The 14045-nt window shown below is 39.3% G+C and overlaps 2 protein-coding genes across 2 annotated transcripts; one reads left to right on the top strand and one right to left on the bottom strand.

Moving 5' to 3' along the window:
* Nucleotides 1-1469: 1469 nt before the first annotated feature.
* On the top strand, nt 1470-5522 carry calua (calumenin a). Its single transcript, XM_071912071.2, has 7 exons — nt 1470-1594; nt 2509-2727; nt 3186-3379; nt 3500-3660; nt 3758-3818; nt 3950-4149; nt 4531-5522. Exons 2-7 carry the CDS (start codon nt 2510-2512, stop codon nt 4633-4635), a joined length of 939 nt encoding a protein of 312 aa, XP_071768172.1. The 5' UTR covers nt 1470-1594; nt 2509; the 3' UTR covers nt 4636-5522.
* Nucleotides 5523-6175: 653 nt separating this feature from the next.
* Nucleotides 6176-8210, bottom strand: opn1sw1 (opsin 1 (cone pigments), short-wave-sensitive 1). Its single transcript, XM_071912075.1, has 5 exons — nt 7871-8210; nt 7568-7736; nt 7300-7465; nt 6367-6606; nt 6176-6277 (listed from the first exon to the last, which is right to left on the bottom strand). Exons 1-5 carry the CDS (start codon nt 8208-8210, stop codon nt 6176-6178), a joined length of 1017 nt encoding a protein of 338 aa, XP_071768176.1.
* Between the last annotated feature and the right edge of the window lie 5835 nt (nt 8211-14045).

The raw sequence follows: 14045 nt of genomic DNA, 5'->3' as shown, positions 1-14045 counted from the left end.
CACTGCCAATCGGGGCCCCGCAATCTATTATGGTATTAAATTGACATGCCACTGCCAGCTGAGGTCTCACAGCTTGCTGAGGCCATATTGAGGAAGTGATTTATGAGGACTATTCAGCATGAGGCTGTAAAATGCAAGGCTTGTCATTTTTCATGTCAGCCCGTTTTGGGCTGACATTGGGCTGTGTCCTATCCTGGACAGGACAGGACACAAAGGACACGGGACATGTGCAATTCGAATGGGCACAAGACTAGTGAATCCCTTCCTTGGAAGGCAGTGATACCCAGTGAATCAACAGAGGATGTAATTATGTAACACGGTGGAGTAGGTTGTCTTGGCGCACACAAGGAAAAATTATCTACAAGACTTTAAATGTAGCCTTTCTATTGTTGTTTAATGAAGTAATACATTACAGACTTGACTTCCTTGGCATTGTCCACCAATTACCTGAATTTTATTTAATAAAGTGCTATCTTATCTTAATAATTGTAATTATGTTATTCCTAGGTACACAGTCTGCATCATATGTTTCATCAGTGAGCCTATTTTAACACCCACAAAGACACACTAATAAGAATTTACTGTAATCCATGTTTATACCTATGTAACCTATTTCTGTTCTTCTTCACCCACTATAACTGTATCATAATGTAACATAACAACACCAAGAACACCATAGTTATTTTTGCTGACCACAGACAGAGATATTTTTTAAAAATGTATGCGTAATCTTACATTTTAAAAGAAGAATGTAAATGTAGAGGGTCTCCTTGTGCTTTGTGAATGCAAAAGTTAAAAACATGTTATTATGAAGGCAAATCTCTTGCATATTTGCTGACTTTATTATAGCTATAACATGTGAATGATGTAACTATCATCCAACATCCAACCAGTTTCAAAACACTATCCTATTTGTCAGTCAACTTTTCAAGTCAGATGGCCTTTTACTTACAGTAGGTTTTTGGTTTCTTTAAGTGTAATAGAAGCAAGCAGCATCTTATCATTTTTAATTGATGTGATGTATTTCAGATTTGGAAATGCAAGTCTACAGATAAAAAAATAAATTGGTATTGAACAATCTATGAATACCATCCTACACTCTTCCAGTAAGAAAGTTGTGAAATGAATAAATATTTGTCTTCCCTTGAAGGGGCCACATTGTATACATCCTGTGTGTACTGTTGTTTCTGCACTTGTCTTTTTATCAAATACAACAGACTCATCTACGTTTCAAAGATTGTGGACGTGGCAGGTAGCGGTGAGACTTTTCTCCACGCGTATCCGCTCCTTTAACCCTGATTGGCTCATACACGGAACTCTGCTTACGACAGCCAATGACAAGCAAGTGCGATGAGCGAGCCCTCCGTGCGATGCATGATGACACAGACTGAAAACGTTGATGCTGAAGTGGACCAATGGAATCGGGAGAGGTGTTGTGTGCGGGTTTTGATTGGCTGTGTCCGGGAGGAAACGGGACGTCGACGCAGGGGTGTGATCTGTTGACTGATGGGATAAAGCCGCCTGTGTTTTGGAGGCTGGTGAATTGAGAAAAGCGGTTTGCACTCTACAGCGTCCGACTGCAACCATCATCCAGGTAGGTAAACCTTTCGTAATGTTTGCAGTCTTTGTCAGTGCAGAGATGAATGATAAGCAAACTATGGCGTACATGTCGCATTCCTATACAGCTCAGTCATAGACAGCAGACGTGGTCATAACATTGTATTTACCATACATGGTTGTTACAACTCAGGTTAGTGGCCAGACTGATCACTGTGCTGTTGTTGCTTTCAGTGTTAGTATTTATAGTTGGGGAATCATTTACAAAGTCGTTGCTATAAGTTGTATTAATTATGGTAAGGGTTATCACCAAACTGTGATGTTGCCCTGCATCAGGTTATGATTGCAACATTACATTGCATCATATTGTAATTTGATATGATGAGCAGAAAGTCATGCAGAGCCACCTTAGCCACATGTCTACACTCTTAACACTGCTGATGCTGTGTGTCCTCAGCATCGCTAACAACAACACATATTAATACATCAGGGCAGCAGTCAAAGCCTTACTCGAGTCCATGTCAATTCCAAGACTAGGTTCAGTCGAGTTCGAGTTAAGACCGGGTCCAAAGGGGGTGGAGACCAAGTCAAGACCGAGACCAGAGCAAATCAAGTCCTATTCAAGACCAAGACCAAAAAAGGCTATAAACACTGTGCATGTCTTTCCAAATGGAAAAAATGATACTGAAGGAGTTTCTTTAGGACCAACAGAGATGTAGATCTATCTGCAGGAGCTCTGTATGATTTTGACCAATCAATGTATAGAAGTTTATGCAGGAATAATTCCTTAAATTGCATATAGTGCTGGGAGGGAAATAAGTCCAAGTCAAAATAGGCACGAGACCGTATCATGCAGTGTCATGGAAAAGTCTGTACCGCTTCTCCGACTGTGTCTGCATCCTGTATCCTGCATCTATGAATTTGATGTGAATCTCTCCCTCTGCCTCACAGGATGATCAGGCCACTGCTCATGTGTTTCGTCCTCTGCGTCGTCTACGCCACCAGTAAACCCATGGAGAAGAAGAGCCGCATTCACCACGAAGAACCTCTCAGCCACCTCGAGCACGACGATGACAAGAACTACGACTACGACCACGAGGCCTTTCTGGGCCACGGAGAGGCCAAGAGCTTTGATGATCTCACACCAGAAGAGAGCAAGCACAGACTGGGGTGAGTGGATTTACGATTCAGCTATTTATAAGCGTCCTTAAGTCCCGATGGATGATTGAACCTTTTCTTGCTGCCATCATCCATAATGACTTTGAAGAGAAAGCGAAGAGAGGGTGATATTGTAGCGTCAAATGCAAACCGCCTGTGTGATGTTTGGCAGATTTTAGAGATTGACACACCAGGAAGCAGGCAGTAGATATCTTCCTGTAAATATGTTTAATCAATGACGAGGCAGACAAACTGGAAATGTACTTCTGCTTACTGGATTCTGCTGCAGAATGATCATAAACTGGTTGTGCAAGTTTAAGTCCAAGCATGTTCGGAGCGGTTTATTTGAACTCTAGAGCGTTTCCTCGTTTAGTTTGTTTGGCCAGGTGAGAACGATGCCATTCAAACTAGTAGAATTGGTACTGATGTTCCATTGGACACTTTGGACAAACCTTTCTTTTTCTCTCCAGCTTCATTGTAGATAAGATAGACGATAACAAGGATGGTTTCGTCACTGAGGAGGAGCTGAAGACCTGGATCAAGAACGCTCAGAACAGGTACGTCTATGACAACGTAGACAACCAGTGGAAGGACTTCGACGTGAACAATGACGGCCTGATCTCCTTGGAGGAGTACAACAACGTCACCTATGGTACCTACCAGGGTAAGGAGGGAAGGGCAAGGAACTTAGAAGCCATTGGTTCCGACAAGTGTCGCTTTCTAACGTTTGTATAAGGCCACATTTGTGTGTTTTGATCCCATCCATTCCCCCTTGACCCAATAGATGAACCAGATAGCGAGTACGACCATAAGAAGATGATGGCGAGAGATGAGAGGCGCTTCAAAGCAGCAGACAAGAACGGTGACCTGAAGGCAGACAGAGAAGAGTTCACCGCCTTCCTGCACCCTGAGAACTACGACCACATGAAGCACGTAGTGGTGCAGGTATGTATTCTATTCTAAAATCAAGTGATTCCAAGAAACGCAACCAGGATCAGAAACTAGTTTCATGACACCTATACCTGTCTGCTTACCCGCACAGGAAACAATAGAAGACATCGACAAGAACGGCGATGGCCTCATTGACCTTGATGAGTACATTGGTAAATAATTGTGATGTTTTGGTTGAAAATGTGGTGGATTATTACTTTAAACGTACCAGTTGAATAATTAGACATGTTTCTCCTTTGTCAATATAGCAGTTTTCTCATCCCTTTCCATAACTCTTTCGTAGGCGACATGTACAACCATAATGATGACATGCCAGAGCCAGAGTGGGTGGCAACAGAGCGTCAGCAGTTCACCGAGTTCAGGGATAAGAACAAAGACGGCAAGATGGACAAGGAGGAGACGCTGGACTGGATACTGCCCAATGACTATGACCATTCAGAGGCAGAAGCCAAACACCTGGTCTTCGAGTCCGACTCCGATAAGGTGTGTTATCTCGAAAAGTTGTTTAAAAATCAAAAAAAGTATTCAGTGTTTCCCCCAAAACTGTATTCTTGGCAGGCTGGAAATGTCTATGAAACTTTTAGACCATCATGGGACACTAAAACTCTCCATTGAAATTCAGGATAATACTACCAATATTAATATATACTAATATATAATAAATATGTAATCAAACAAATTGCATTGGATCTATCACATCAGAGGTCACTGACTGGCTGATACCCAATTTTTAATAAAAGGCCATGGCGTCAAACTATTGGTCCTAACCCTAATCTCAGTGCTTTTCTTTTGCTCTCTGTTGTGCTCTCTCTCTGAAAATGTTTGCCTATTTAACAACTGTTTTGCATGTCCTTGTTTCTACAGGATGGGAAGCTTACCAAGGATGAAATCGTGGACAAGTATGACCTGTTTGTCGGAAGCCAAGCAACCGACTTTGGGGAGGCGCTAATACGGCATGACGAGTTCTAGAGACTTAGTTTGTTTAGATAGATAAAACAATTTTACACTTGATTTGATAAATGCTATAATTTATTTTGTACGAGACCTACAGCACTCAAAGACTAGCGCGTCCAATTAGTCTGAAGAGCAATGCATTTGTTTTGGGTGTTTACTTTGAGAGTTCTGTTACATATTATGATGCTCAGTGAAGCGAAATGAGCTTTGACTGGTCATTGTGTTTCCCTTTGAGGTTTGACTTGTTCTCACAAGCACTTGCTAGTCATTCCATTTCTTTGTATACCGTCCTTTTTGTGGTGCTTAGTGTCGTTACTGCTCCTCGTAGTGCTGGTAGACGACAAAGGCCCAGTTTTTCTTTTGTGCCTTGATCACTGTGTTCATCAACATTAGCACTCTGTATGTCCTGATCCTGTTATGTACTATTGTCTTGTCCTACTTTTGAAGAATCCACTATAGGGCAGGTATGACCATGTTACTGACCTCTGCCCCTGTTTGCCTTGTGTTCGCCTTGTCAATCATGCCTCACAACAGTTATCAGTGACTTTCTGTATATTCCTATTTTCTTTTCTGGATTTCTGTTTATCATGCCATTGGGTCATTCCATATCACTGATAAATTTAAGATTTAAGAAATCAAGTTCTGATGTGATGTAAGAATTCTCAATCCGGGTTGAAAAATCAAAGCTGCTGGAGAACCAAGATGAAGCGATCAGTGCTTTGAAAATCCTATGAATTGTTAATCTACGTCTTCATCAGAGACATTGTAAAAAAATTGACATTTACATATCAGTTTTTCTTGAATTTGCATACAGACAATGTATGGTTATTCATATTTTGGACTAACTGCTGTACTTTGACCTTCACAGCTGATTTCTAAATAAAAACACAAAATTGACTAAATGTGTATGTGTATGTGTTTTTTTTCTTTTTTAATTAAATTGTTTATAGTGTCTTAGTTATTTCAGCCTCATGTTGTGATTGATTTAAAGACTATACTGTTGCCAAATGTGAAAATGTGGGTCGAAAAAAGAAAACTGTCCACCATGTTTCAAAAGTGCATCATACATACATTAACATGCTTTATTCATTCTAGATGTTACAGTGGAATTATTACATCAAAATAAACTCAAAATGCAATTTCCCATAAATATGTGCACTCAAGAGTAAGTCATAGACTAGGAGAGACAAAAAAAGTTTGAAAATAAAAGTTCAAAATATTTTTATTTGATTTTTTGTTGCCTTTATCTATACAAAGATGTACTACAGTATAATACATGTCAGCATCAGAAGCTGAACCATTTGTTGCATTTATACATTGCATTCCCATGTGATCTAAGGGTGGAAGTCATGAGAATTGAACTTATTGGCTACTGTTGTTATGAGCTTAGTATCTCACATTTTCACTTTCCAGTTATAAGCATTTATTCTCTGCCTACAAGGGAAAATGCAGCATACCTCCAAACCTGCGGTCAGATTTTGGAAAAGTCCCATTTCGAAGATGGTGGAAAGTGTCTTCCATCTTCGATCCTCTTTATCCTCTTGTATCCCAAAAACTAAGAAGCTACAGAGACTGAGGAGGTCTCAGTCTTGGAAGAAACCTCAGAAGATTCATCCATTTTCTTGCCAAAGACTGTCTCCATGATGCAGGCATTGAACTGAGGAAACAACCACATCGACATACTGTAACTTCACAGACAGGAATCAGTGTAGGATTGTTTCTGTCGTTCTGCCTCTGTCTACTCACCTGTTTGTTCATGAAGGCGTAGATGAGTGGGTTGTAAACACAGGAGCTCTTGGAGAAAAATGCTGGAATGGTGACCAGGCGATAGTCTTTGCTCTCATCTGCTGAGTGAGCGAAGTACATGGCTGCGAGGGCGTAGGGCCCATAGCATGTGATGAAGGAGCCCACCATCACAATGATCATCCTGGACACCTCCTTCTCTGCCTTCTGGGTGGAGACTGACTCAGTCTGCTGGGCTGCAACCTGAACAAATGCAAACACCATGTGTCAAGGAAATCAATGGAATCAATCAAACCGTGACAGGTAAATGATTTTAACGACCGTCTGCCTTTTTCTGGTCGCACAATGCTTAATGTCCATTCACACCGCAAGCAACACAAGTCACCAGAAGTCCATTAGTTTCCTGTAGAGCTGAGTGACTTCAAAATGTGGAAATTCAGCAAATGTGTGGACCGTGAACAAGTTTGTCAGCTGAGAAAAACTGGCCACTGCTGAACTTTCCATGGTCATCGGCTGTCAACTGCCAATCAGATTTCCACGCTTCCTTGTTTCCTTAAAGATGTGATTTTGTTTCATGAACAATAGTTCCAAATGACAAGTGCAAAATGGAAGTTGATTACAGCCATTCACAGCTTCCCAGTTCTCTACAACTTGTAATGAAAGATGACAGGAATTGCATCCATGGTTGGGGTCGATGGTAAGCTCTGAAGTAACTGAGTTTCTTGTGTTTATTTTCATTAATGATACTTAATTATTGTCGCTTGCTAGCTAGTTTTGTTAACTCATCAACAAGATGTAGCACTATGAAAGGCAATACCAAATCATAGAAAATGTTATGATTTGATGAGTCCACTAAATAGACACAATTGCCCACATACTGCCCAGAGTGACCCATCAACCAAGTTGCTTGCAGTGTGTACAAGCAGTTAGACTCACAGCACGCAGCGCCCCCAGTAGCTGGGAATAGGAGAAGATGATGATGGTGAGTGGTGAGATAAAGCAGGTCACCATGAGGAAGTAGGTGTAGCTGGAACAGTTGAACTCCTCATTGTGGGTGTACCAGTCAGGTCCACAGGAGCAGCCTAGACCCTCAGGAATGTACCTGCAAAGCAAGCAGAATGTTGTTAAGATCGCTCTTATCACCCTAACACAGAACATTTGTACCCATATTCACATGATCTTGGAAAAAGGGTGCGTCAGTTACCTGCTCCAACCGAAGAATGGTGGGGTGGCACACCCAATCCCCATGAACCAGGTGAAGGCAACAGCACCTAGAGCATGATTGGTTCCAAATTTGAAGGCGCCAAAGGGTTTACAGATGACCAAGTATCTCTCGAATGAAAGGACAGCCAAGGACCAAGACGTCACCAACCCTGAAGAGTAGAGGATGAGGTGAATAAAGAAATGGAACACAGTAGAAACAAGCTTTTCATCATAGTTGAATTGAATAGATCCTACATTTCTCTCAGATGATATAACTATCATTGCCGTAGATCAGTTTTTATACCTGCTATAGATCCCATGCAAGATTCTAAGGCACACATGGTATGGCCCAAGAAGTAGTATCCCTTCAGGGAGGCGAGGAATACTTGACTCACAGAAAAAGTGACAAAAATTAAGCCTGCGAACGAAATGTTGACCAGGATGTAGTTCAGTGGCATCCTCAGCTTCTTGTATTTCACTGTCACGAAAAGAACAATACAATTCAAGGGTACCCCAGCAAAAAAGACAAAACCCATGAAGGCAGCCTGCAGGTAGAAGGCCCAAAGCGGAGCCAGGTAGTACTGTGGCCCCTCGAAGGGATCCACTTTGGAGATGTTCTCGTACAGGTGGAAGTGCTTCCCCATCTTGGCTCCTTGGCTATGCGGCTATCTATGCGGCTCCCTCATGTTGCCCCTTTTTAAACAGTCATAAACCACTTAAGCTGAAGATTACAGATGGGGCAAGCTTCCCTTGAAGATCTCCTGATCGTATTGCTGGGACAAATTTTGGGCTTAAGTTGCTGTCGTCACATTCGCCTTCCGTCTACGGGTGTCGTCCGCACAACAGTATAATCCCATTTAGAGCTGGCAGTAAGAATCAGGGAAGGATTGGAAAGAAAGGGACTTAGAATATATGCAGGATCCACTTTTACATGGGTTAATATCACATACTGTAATACACATCATTATATATGTATAGATTTATATATACGATGGTTCAACTTATATGGGGTTTTGAAGATACCAATACCAGTATTTTTAGATTTAAGTCACTGATAGACAATATTTTGTTTCAATTTAAACATATTGAACATATTTCATGCAAAAGACTTCAGTGTTTATTCTTTTAGGGTGGTAAAAACTCTTAAACAGTATTTAGACTATGGGACACTAAATCTCTCCATTGAAACCAATACTAAACTCTTTTGGGTTAGCAGCTGTTTTCTTCACAGCACCTATTCCATGGTAAGGAAACTCTGGGATGCAATACTGCCTTTACATGAAGAATTAAGTTACAAAAAACATAACTGAACAATTAAATGAAATGTATAAAGATCATATCGCAAATACATACAGTACATTAAATCATAGGATAGCACCTCACTGAGGAGAGCAGAAGTGGGATCTGTTTTGGTCTATTAAAAATTGGAGAGGGTGGTGGTTTCATTTTGTAAAATTAAATAAATAGATGCTCAAACTAGTTTTCAGTATTTTTCTTAATCAGAGCAAAAAAAATCCAAATCATATCCCTTATACATGAACTGTTGCTCTTATATTTTTAAAGAGTGGTTATTAAATTGGTCTCTTGTGTACTAAAAAGACTATTGAAAGTTTTCTTTAGAATTTGGAATTTGGAAAAATTAGCCTTTGTATTGAAGGTAGAATCTTTGTAGCCTACTGTGGAAAATTAATGTGTCATGTGTTCTGTGTCTTTTAACATCCTCACTGAGAGAACAATCTTTTGTGGCATTTGGAAATAGCATTCCAAACTTCTAAAAGTTCTATAAAGCAAATTGCCATTAAAGGCACATTACCTATATTGAATTGACTGCAGAAGATAGGAGATACTGAATTCTGAGGATTTTTATGTATTTAATGTGTTTGGTAAGTGGGTTACAACTGAAGTTGTGATGTTGATGATTGATGAGTTATTTGAATATGTACAGTGCCTCCAAGATATTAGCACAGTACACACTACGTGTCAATAATATACAGGTCATGTCAAGGTAGTTTTAGGAATTTGAAGTGAAGTACAATGCTACCTACCTTTTTTGCCTGTATTTGACAGTTTAACAGTGAAGAGAACAGGAAGGAAGAGGGAGAGGGAGGGGGGATGACATGCGACATCTTGAGCTGGTCACTCAATTATCACTGTGCAATCCAATTTTCATTATCTTGAAGCGGCTTAGCTCCTTAACCCTGCCTGAGAGCAGAACAATTGGCAGGGAATGACATGGCAGAGTCAAATACAAGGTTTGTCAATTAAATTAACCCTGTAAACTCTCATTTAACCAAATCAATCAAGCAATTAAGTCATTAATTACAAACTCCAATTACACTGGGATGCAGTCAGTGGAGTCTAGTTAGTATTCTCCGACTCATTGGTTACATCAGATTTCCTTTCTTTTGAGTTAATTGATGATCTAACATTACAATCTAACAAAGTGAGACTTTTTTTTTGAGCCATATTCAAATCATTCATGAAATCAGTCATGAAATTTGAGACATTACAAATTTTCTTTTTCAAAGACTTGTTAGGGCAACTTTGCAGCAGTACAAAAAACTGTATCCAGGATATGAACTGTAATGGTAAAATCTATCTTTTGCATTGTAATATCTGCACTCTTATCATATCAATTACAGCTTTTAAATTGACTGACCATGGAAACACTGAAAATTTTAAGTTCAGGAATCATATTTCATATGGACACATTTGAACAGTCTGTGATTGTGGAGAGAAAATTTAGATATATCTTCTCTGTTCATCCATTTGTTGTTTGTATGATGTAAAATGGATTTAAAAAAAGGTGTCAGTATACTTCAAAAGTGAGTGTACTTTTCTTATCTTCAACTTTATGTAACATCTAGCCACTGAAAAGCAAGGGCTACTTCAGTCCAAGTGTATTATAGTTCAACAATATGATACGGAAACGTAATATACACTGAAATGCATAAAACCTCCTTGGATCAAGGATGTCTTGCTGCATTTCAAAAGCAACGTTTTAACTTCTCGCATATAATCCATTTACTATAAGGATGTGCTGTCAAGGCCCAGTGATAGGTGGAGTTAGCTAACAGCAGCGGTGGTAATTGAAATGGATTAGGCTGAATCATAGCCAATTAGTTTAATTAGTGTGTTTCTTGTCACTGTAGCGAGGTCACTGTAAGGTCTTGGCAGGGCGTGTTCCCATAACCACAGTCACTGTTATCTTACGTTTCATAATTGGTAATTATTCATTGGGACTTGTTTCAATTAATGGAATGGCTATCAAATGTACTTCCCTTAAAATATATTGTAGCTATATATAGAGGTCTTAGTCTTGGAGAAAACTTCAGAGGCCTCATCTCTTCTTCCCAAACATCGTCTCCATGATGAACTGAAGAGGGGAAAACCAGTCAGAGCATTAATGTGTGCATTCAATACACTGAATATTAGAACCACAATGGAATGCGGGTTGTACCTTGAGAAGAGTCAGGTCAGTTAATCTGAACCAACAGTTGTTTTTTGGCTGTTAGCTAGCTATATGGCCAACAAGCTAATTTAGCAAAGCGTTAGCTAGCGCTAGCAAAATGTTAGTTAACATGCAATTACTTGCCACAACTAGATACATTAGCTAGGGCACATTTCAGATGTGTTTATGTCGACAATGATAGCTAACCAGATACTATGGTTAGCAGCTAACAAACAAAATTGATTGGTTGTATTGGTGGCGAAATGATCAGTTCTCAGTCAAAATCTATGAAATTCAATCACAAGTGGGTGTATGGTTATATCTACTTAGCTTGAAAGTGTGATCATTTGGGTTATATGTATAGGTGGAGAGAGTGATAGCATAGTAAGAGCAAAAGAGTAGTAGTTTTTGCAGTTGAGAAAAAGAGTGGAGAGAGAACAACATTGTGCTCTGCAGTGATGAATCCACACTTGTCCTACCCAAATAGCTGACTAATTTCCTGTGTTGAGCTGCCTTGGTTGAACTGGTGGCTCTAATAGATGGCTAAAAGAGTCTTATGTAGGTTCCAACAATCTGTCACATAAAAATTGAATATTTGTACATGAGCAGCAAAGACAAAATATAAAGGAAACATATTGAGTTCTGAACATATAGGATAAGAAAAAGCAGACTAGAGGCAACGATTCTCCCTATACCTTTCACAAACTGTTGTTTAACAAGTAATTAACCAATCTGGTTATACCAATCAATCAATTTACCACTTAGTGTCTGTGTGTGGTTGGCTAGTGTCCTACAGAATAACATACTGAGACAGACACAAATAAAAGCTAATTGGCTAAATGGCTAAATAAAAGCTTTATTCAAAAATAATGTTGTAGATTGCAGATTTATTTGTAGAACACATGTATGCAAGCTGGGGCTTTTATCTGGTCATAGAAAAAGATAGAAATTCAAGAGCAATCACTGATATCTAATGGAATCAAATACAATACAATCTGAAAAACCTGAAAAAATACAGATAGAGTGTATGAGTCTGGTGTAGTAGTGTATAGACACCATATATAAATCATACTGGGTGGCATTTATATTGTTAATCAATATAAATGATACAATAGAGAGATTTAATGCTTGTTTATTGGGACTATTATAGCTCCAAAACAATTAGGATCGCATTGTACAACTGAACCCTTACGAAGAAACAAGTAAAAAGATAATGATGAAATTTAATCACAAAATCCAATTTTGCATCTCATGTCTCACTTGTCTCATTCATTTTAAAGTAAGTATTTTCAGTCGCATTTTAACATCTTGCAAAGAGCAAAATCAGTTTATACATAGATCACTCTGTGCGATACAAAGCTCTCGCAATACAGAGGTTATGTAAATGACATCTGTCCTGAATGTTGAGCCATATCTCTATGCTGGAACCTAATGAGAGATTGGTAACTGTGAAAGTTATTGACTTACATGAGTGTTTAAAATCACTTTTTGAGATAAATAAAATAATTGATTGACTCATTCATTTTCTCTACCTGCTTATCTGTTTTCAGGGTCGTGGGGGGCTGGAGCCTATTCCAGCATGTGTGTGTGTGTGTATATGTATGTGTGTGTGCTGCATTGAGACAGGCTTTGAGACAGGATAAAATTGTTATTCCTGTGAAATATTTAAATGAAGTGTCTTGGTACCTGTTGACAGGCGGTGTGACACGTGCCATTCCTCTGACTTTCTATGAGTGTGAATGTTATCCTTCAACCAGATCATTCCGACATTTGAATATTCAAAAGTGTTACAGATGGCTGCATTATCTGCATATCTTTCAAAGCCAAGGACAACCAAGGACCAACTGGGAGAGGGAGAGAGACATGGCTTTAGAGACATGGAACAAAAAATGTTAATTCTCATAAAGAAATGAAAATGTTCCTTCTAGTATTTCATTCTAACTAGGAGGAACAATACAGTTCAGCAGCAGGCCAGCTGGCTGCCTGCAGGAAGAAGTCTTAGATTAGTTTTTGTCGATTCATGCTCTGGGGTTATTTTACAAGATGAATATAAAGTTACAATGAAGTGAAACATGACTTCTCCATATCATAACGTACACCTATTTAACATGAAATACCAAATTCAAAATTTACATTTTCTTGCACTTTTATATCAAAATCCCATTACTTTTACTTACCGGAAAATAATGTATTTTCAGCGGTTCAGGCATACATACAAATTCCAACCAATAATACCATCACAGATTTTTGAACAACCATTCATTTTGTGAAAAAGGGTTTCTTTTGAAGGCTAAATATGAAGTAATACACTCTACCATTAAAAATGTGTATCATATTTAGACTTAGATACTGTAATGTGACTGTTTCCACTTCAACAAATTACAGTTTTTTATGTGCTTTTTGAACTGAATGACTGAATGAAAGCACCACAGCTATAAACTATATAGAAGTTGGCCTCATTTCAAAGGCTTCATAATAAGGATAGCAGGTGGCAGCCACTTAAATATCCTGCATTTGTTCCCTGTGGCCTTTCTTTTGAGCTTCCATGTGAAACCCTCTAACCTACAAACTGTCATGCCAAGCAGGCCCATAACCATCCACCCTGCTAGAGCAAACTGGAATCTTAAGAATACCCCCACCACTGGGATGAGCTCTAATCTGGATATATAAGATTTACCTGGTCAATCCTCCAAATCCCAGCCAAAACAGTGCTATAACATGGGATTAGAGCCAAAAGACTGCGCAAACTACAGTCTAAACTCAGATAAGTGAAGAACAGCTAATCTGGGGAAGGATAAGGAGAGGGATAAAGAGAGGGATAACAAGTAAATCGCCTCCTCCCCTTCTTTGCCCCCCCTGCTCTTTTTTTTTTAAAAACACCTCCACTCCTGTTCTTCCTCATTCAGAAACTCTTCATCTTCTCTTCATGCCTTTCTCTTTTCCTTTGCAGGACAAGTGCAGAGGAAAGTGCCAGAGAAAATCTCCTAGAAATACAGAAAATATGACAAAATACAAAGGTATGTTTTTT

Source organism: Centroberyx gerrardi, chromosome 24, assembly GCF_048128805.1.
Source record: "Centroberyx gerrardi isolate f3 chromosome 24, fCenGer3.hap1.cur.20231027, whole genome shotgun sequence".
In the NCBI taxonomy this organism is placed as follows: Eukaryota; Metazoa; Chordata; class Actinopteri; order Beryciformes; family Berycidae; genus Centroberyx; species Centroberyx gerrardi.
This window is presented reverse-complemented; position numbering and strand designations above follow the sequence as displayed.

Excerpts from the sequence above, each read along its gene's own strand:
- calua (XM_071912071.2), top strand. The coding sequence starts at position 2,510 with ATGATCAGGCCACTGCTCATGTGTTTCGTCCTCTGCGTCGTCTACGCC. Across the intron at positions 2,728-3,185 it reads GAGAGCAAGCACAGACTGGG|CTTCATTGTAGATAAGATAG; the intron begins GTGAGTGGATTT and ends TTTTCTCTCCAG. Across the intron at positions 3,380-3,499 it reads CACCTATGGTACCTACCAGG|ATGAACCAGATAGCGAGTAC; the intron begins GTAAGGAGGGAA and ends TTGACCCAATAG.
- opn1sw1 (XM_071912075.1), bottom strand. The coding sequence starts at position 8,210 with ATGGGGAAGCACTTCCACCTGTACGAGAACATCTCCAAAGTGGATCCC. Across the intron at positions 7,737-7,870 it reads TTGCATGGGATCTATAGCAG|GGTTGGTGACGTCTTGGTCC; the intron begins GTATAAAAACTG and ends TCTACTCTTCAG. Across the intron at positions 7,466-7,567 it reads CCATTCTTCGGTTGGAGCAG|GTACATTCCTGAGGGTCTAG; the intron begins GTAACTGACGCA and ends CTTGCTTTGCAG.